Raw genomic sequence first — 6,303 nt, 5'->3', positions numbered from 1 at the left:
TATCTCGATGCTGATTGGTCCAAAGGGGGTCATGTGACCCCTCACGGAAAGCGGAAGGCCGGCCTCGACCAATAGGATGAGGTTTTAGAGGGTGCATGTGGTCCTGTAAGGCCAACCCCCTCGCTCTAGACGCGTATAGAAGGGAGCCCCCCATTTTGCCTGCCCAGACACGTTTTCCTGCATAGAGAAGATGGCGAATCCAACCCCAGCCAGCGGATCTTCAACAGTGCCTCTACAGACCCCCCTGAGGAATCAAAACAGAAAGAAAGGGGTGAGTCGTGCTGTCACATATCCTCCAGAAGACAGAGAAATTGCAACGCCAGCACAGAATATTATAAATAATAGTTCTGATGCCACAATGAGTGAACCCTTATCCATTGGGCCTTCTGGATTTTCTTATCCACTGGCACCCCTGCCTCTTCAGCCCCAAAAGCCGGAGCTGTTTCGGTCTTTCTCATACCCGCCAACTGGGCGTTTACCTGGATCTGTGTACCCGTCAGAGCCAAATTCTTTTCCTGAAACCTCACAATGGCTCGATTGGAGAATGCCCGGGAGTTTACCCTCATCTGTGCACCCGGCAGAGCCAAATTATTTTCCTGAAACCTCACAGTGGGGTGATTGGAGAATGGATTGTACCGAGCAATGGTCTGATACAGAGTGTGATTGTGGCTGTGATTTAAAAAATGTGCGCCTAAAGGCGGAGAAGTACAATGATGAAGCTGTGGATGGCAGTGGCCTTATGAAATTGGTTCTACCGTCTGAAGAGAAAATGGAGCAGGAAGATCCTGATACATACCAGCCAATGGAAGAACCGATGGACGTTATGACGGAGAATGTGAGTATTTTTATATATGAATTTTGTTCATAGTATTAAGGCCAGATTGGTTACTAAAAACCCCTATATTTTTGTTTTTACACAGGCCCATGGTGCTTTTGAGAAAATGCAGATTGACACTTCACGAGCAGTCAACATTTCCTGCATATCATGTGTTTCCAAAAAATCTGAACAATGAAAACTAAAAGAAATTTAAAAAATGATGCCGCGGAGTCAATAAAAACATTTTGTTGTAAACTTACGTTACCATTCTTGTGTTAACCTATAATATGGCAGATCATGAAGAAATCCTAAGGGGTATTTATTATAACCCCGGACACGTAGGGGGGTTGGGTGGTGTGAACTCCCTATTTCAGGAGGCCAAAAAACAGTGCAAAGACCTGAGCAGAAGAGATGTTATCAGATGGCTGTCAGATCAGGATGCTTACACCCTGCATAAACCAGCCAGGATCCATTTTAAAAGGAATAGAACAATTGTGTCTGAGGTGGATGCTCAATGGCAGGCCGATCTAGTCGATATGCAGCAATTTTCTAAATATAACAAGGGCTACAAATACATTTTAACGGTTATAGATATTCTGTCTAAATATGGTTGGGCAGAGGTTCTAAAAGACAAGACAGGTAGGCAGGTGTCCGCCGCTTTCAAAGCTATTTTCACACGAGACGGAAGAGTTCCTGGCAAAATACAGACAGATAAAGGTCGTGAGTTCCTAAACAGGGATGTTAAGCAGCTATTCAAGAAACAGGGGGTACACCATTTTGTTACCAATAATGAAGTCAAAGCTGGGGTTGTGGAGAGGTTCAATAGGACTTTAAAAACAAAAATGTGGAGGTATTTCACAGCTAACAACACATACACATATATAGATGTCCTGCCCCAATTCCTAAAAAGTTATAACCATAGCTTTCACAGAACTATCAAAACTAGGCCCGTTGATGTTAATAAGTCTAACTCCTTGGCTGTTTGGAGAACCGTATATGTTCACGATATAGAGAGAAAGGCAGAGTTACCACTTTTCAAAAAAGGGGATCATGTACGTGTATCTAAATGTAAGGGTGTTTTTGCTAAGGGCTATGAACAGAATTTTACCACGGAGTTATTTATCGTGGATGAAGTCATCAAAAGAGCAAAGAGACCTGTATATCTGTTAAAAGATTATGAAGGAGATGCAGTGCTGGGGACCTTCTATCCTGAAGAATTACAAAAAGTGAATGCCAGGTCGAATAGGGCATATAGGATTGAAGAAATCTTAGCCACAAAAGGCAGGGGGCAAAGAAAATGTCACCTAGTTAAATGGTTAGGTTGGCCTAGCAAGTTCAACAGCTGGGTGAACGCTTCTGATCTACGTGAACCTGTATAGAAGAAGTATGGGTGATCAAGGGTTTTACGTTACCTTGCCCAGCAACGCCTGTGCTTCAGCTTTTCCAAACAACAAGAGTTCTGCATACACTATACAACTAGCAAGAGCTCTGGATCTCCAGGGGCCCTGGGAAGTGGGGTTAGCTGAAATACAGTATCCACACACCTGGGAGACTCTAACAACCTGCGGACGATTTGACATTTCTGACAAGGAAAGTATGCATCATTTAGTTGTGTGCAATGGTTATTATGCAGACATCCCCGAGCTGATTAATGCGATGAACAAAGTTATATATGGGGGGGGATAAAGTGGTCCTACAGTACGACTCTGTGACTAGAAAAGTCAGTCTAAACCCCGAAGAAGGTGTTATCTTTCAATGTGATGCAGAGTTGGCCCACATATTAGGCGCAAAGCCTGGTATGCCAGTCAAAGAATTCCCTTTTCATGCGGACATTACCCAGGGCTTTAATACCTTATACGTGTACACAGATATAGTGGAGCACCAGATAGTAGGAGACTATTATGTACCGTTACTGCGTTGCGTACCCGTGAGTGGAAAGAACAACCGCTGTGTAACCATTGGTTATGACAAACCACACTACCTGCCTGTAATCAAGGACCACATTGACACCATCACCATAGAAATAAAGAACGACCAGAACAAAAACGTAGCATTTTGTTTTGGGAAGGTGTCTGTGAAGTTGCACTTTCGCCCACGGAGAGCTTTTGTATTTTAAAAAAAATGGCCATTCTGAAAAGCTATGGTGATCCAGCTGTTTATAGGAATTATTATAAGGCACAGGCTGGCTATGCATTGCCTGGTTACCATGGGGCCCCCGTGATGTATGGCGCAGGGCTTGGTGGTATTTTCAGAAGCCTTTTCCGAAAAGCTATGCCCCTGTTGAGAAGAGGTATAGACATCATTAAACCCCATGCAAAAACTGCTGCACGTAATATTGCTAAAGACATGATAGGACATGTTACACATGAGGTTTTGAACAGAGTGAACACCCCAACACCGCAAGACGGATCAGGCCTGCTGTACATTAAAAGGCGGGGCCCTCTAAAAAGAAAGGCCTCACGGGTTAGATTGGTTGGACCACCCCTCCCCCTTAAAAGAAAACGACCAAGAGGAAAGAAACGTCAGAAGAGACGTGTTGTATCAAAGAGACGACGGTCTGTTACAGCTAAAAGAGATATATTTTAAAATCATCGCCATGGCTTTCATCCACTGCGGCTCTGAAGAATGCGCTAAATCTGAACTTGATTTATTCAACATTGGCCCAACACAGACCAGTATTGAGAGAAGCCTGTTTATAGAGGTACCCCCTCTCTCTGCCCTTTCAGACTCTGCACCACTGGATTTCTACATTCCAGGGAATGGGGAAGATTATATGGACTTAAATAACACTTTGCTTTATGTGTGTTGCAAAATTGTCAATCCTGACGGAACCAACCTCGCTGTAAATGAGGAGGTAGGCCTGGTGAATTATCCAATAGCATCCCTCTTTAGTCAGCTGGATGTGACACTTGGCGATCGTTTAATAAGCCAAAGCAACAATTCCTATCCCTATCGAGGGTATTTTGAAGCTGTGCTAAACTACAGTCAGGCTACCTTGGAGACACAATTCTCTACAGCCTTGTTTTTCAAAGATGTCGCTGGCGAACATGAATCTGCGGATCTGGAGGGAGATAATACCGGTTTTATTAGAAGGGCAAATCTGACCGCGCAAAGCAGGAAGATAGATCTGTTGGGTCATCTCCACTCCGACCTGTTTTTCCAAGAAAAGCTGCTCTTAAATGGGGTTGATGTGAAAATCAAACTTACCCGGAGCAAAGATGCCTTCTGCTTAATGTCTGACGTTGCAGCTAGGCCTTTCAAACTTCAAATTGTGGCAGCCTCACTTTTTGTTAAAAAAGTCAGAGTAGCTCCAGGTGTACGTCTGGGCCATGCCGAAGCGTTGCTGACCTCTAACGCCAAATATCCTGTGGACCGTGTCAGCATGAAAGTGTTTAGCATTCCTAGAGGGAGCCGTGTAGCCAATCAGGAAAACCTGTTTTTGGGTCAATTACCTAAGCAAGTTATTATCGGTATGGTCGACAATGACGCTTATAGCGGTGATTATCATAAAAACCCATTTAATTTTCAACATTTTAATACCAATTTCGCGGCCCTTTACCTGGATGGAGAACAGATACCCACCAAACCTTTTCAACCGTGTTTTGAGGACGGAAATTGTGTCAGAGAATACATGAGCCTTGTACAGGCTGCTGGCAAACACATGAAAGACCGGGCGCTTTTAATTAACCGTGAGGAGTATGCCAGAGGTTACACCCTGTTTGCATTTGATCTAACCCCCGATCAAGAGGGGGGTGACCACTATTCTTTGATTAAAACAGGAAACCTGAGGGCGGAATTTCGCTTTAGTAGAGCCCTGCCTGACACTATAAATATGATTGTTTATGGCGTTTTTGATAGCTTAATTCAGATTAATAACCGACGTAGTGTTCTTTTTGACTATATGTAACATGGATAGCATCCAGTTAGCACATGAACTCAGTTCAAACCCCCATACTAAACGGTCATTCTATGGCGTGTTTCCCTGCGACATTCTACCCAGACTGCGGTTACAACAGAGACCTGTATCATTGGTGGTGAACACACATCCTCATAAATTACCTGGAGAGCATTGGTTGGCTATCTACTTGACAGAAGGCACGGGAGGGGAATTTTTTGATTCCTACGGTCATCCCCCCAACTATGAACAATTTCCTAAAACTATTTTGTCATTTTTAAGAAAGAATGCAACCAAGATTGTGTATCAACCAAGACAAGTTCAAGCCCCAGATTCGATGGTTTGTGGGTACCACTGTATATTTTTTCTTCAACAGCGCTCAAAGGGTTTAACATTTGGACAGATTCAAGACTTGTATTCTCGAAACTTGGAAAGAAATGACCGGATGGTGGTGCAATCTTTAAAAACCCAGAAGAATATGTACAGACATAGATCAGATATGTTCCAAACATCACAATGCTGTATATCATGTAATGAGTTTCACAATAAAAGCCACCTCTAATAGGGGGGTTGTTGTTGTTTTTTAAAAAAGACTTCTTCTTTTTTTATAGCTGGGTGTTTCATATCACAAAATAAATATGTTTTAAAAAAAAAAATTATTTTTAGGACTGGGGAAAAAAACAGCACCTTATTTTGAGATTCCTAGTCTGGGGTGAGTGATGGGGAAATGTCCTGAATGTGATTAAAAGGTTTCCGTGACGATCCATTGTTCTCAGGGGAAACATTCTAAGATTCTTAAAAGGTGACCTGGCCAGGTGATAGACTCATCATTTTGAGATTCGTAGTCTGGGGTGGGTGATGGGGAAATGTCCTAAATGTGACGATCCATTGTTCTCAGGGGAAACATTCTAAGAGGCTTAAAAGGTGACATCGGCTAGGTGATAGACTCATCGTTATAATTTTACTTAATCTTGATTAGAAGATAAAATGCAAGAACCAGTGTTTCTGAGAACCACCGTATTGTTTGACCTGAAGTAACCTCAGCCAATAATAAACTCTATACTTCTGAGACACCCTACATTGTAATATTAAAAATCCCAACAGACAATAAAATTAATCAACAGCCTTTTTCCAGACGGCTGCACAAAAACTGGTCCTGACAAAACATTCTTGAATTGTCATTTTAGCTTTTGGGTGAGAAAATAAGCTTTACAAACTGTAATAAATCCTAAGGATTATTATTATTAATAATAATATAGCGCCATCACTGTACATGTTGTTGTTGTACAGAGTAAAACAATAAAATAGCAAAACCCTAATGCATAGGCTTACAGTCTAATAAAATCATAATAAAATTAAGTTTTAAAAGCTTTAGGAAAAAAAAGAAAAAGGTTCTAGCTGTGCTTTAAAAGTTGTGATTGAACTTTTCAAGGATCCATATATAGGTCTCAAAAAGAAATATACCCTATCTCTAAATGGACAATTACATCTGGAACACAACATTGGGGCATCCTAACACTGGACACACACACACACACACACACAAATTTGTTTGTGTGGCTTAAAGAGGACATACTTTATTATTTTTGTT

At 42.0% G+C, this 6,303-nt stretch overlaps 1 protein-coding gene across 1 annotated transcript; it reads left to right on the top strand.

Annotated features, from left to right (window-relative positions):
* The first annotated feature begins 3,413 nt into the window (after positions 1–3,413).
* On the top strand, positions 3,414–4,724 carry LOC134401951 (uncharacterized protein F54H12.2-like). The gene has a single exon (XM_063131349.1). It carries the CDS (start codon positions 3,414–3,416, stop codon positions 4,722–4,724), a length of 1,311 nt encoding a protein of 436 aa, XP_062987419.1.
* The last annotated feature ends 1,579 nt before the right edge of the window (positions 4,725–6,303 follow it).

This window comes from Elgaria multicarinata, chromosome 1 (genome assembly GCF_023053635.1).
Source record: "Elgaria multicarinata webbii isolate HBS135686 ecotype San Diego chromosome 1, rElgMul1.1.pri, whole genome shotgun sequence".
Classification (NCBI taxonomy): Eukaryota; Metazoa; Chordata; class Lepidosauria; order Squamata; family Anguidae; genus Elgaria; species Elgaria multicarinata.
The sequence above is the reverse complement of the archived record's forward strand: the minus strand, read 5'-3'. Positions and strand labels throughout refer to the sequence as shown.

What these genes read in the sequence shown, in the direction of transcription:
- LOC134401951 (XM_063131349.1), top strand. Translation starts at nt 3,414, where the DNA reads ATGGCTTTCATCCACTGCGGCTCTGAAGAATGCGCTAAATCTGAACTT.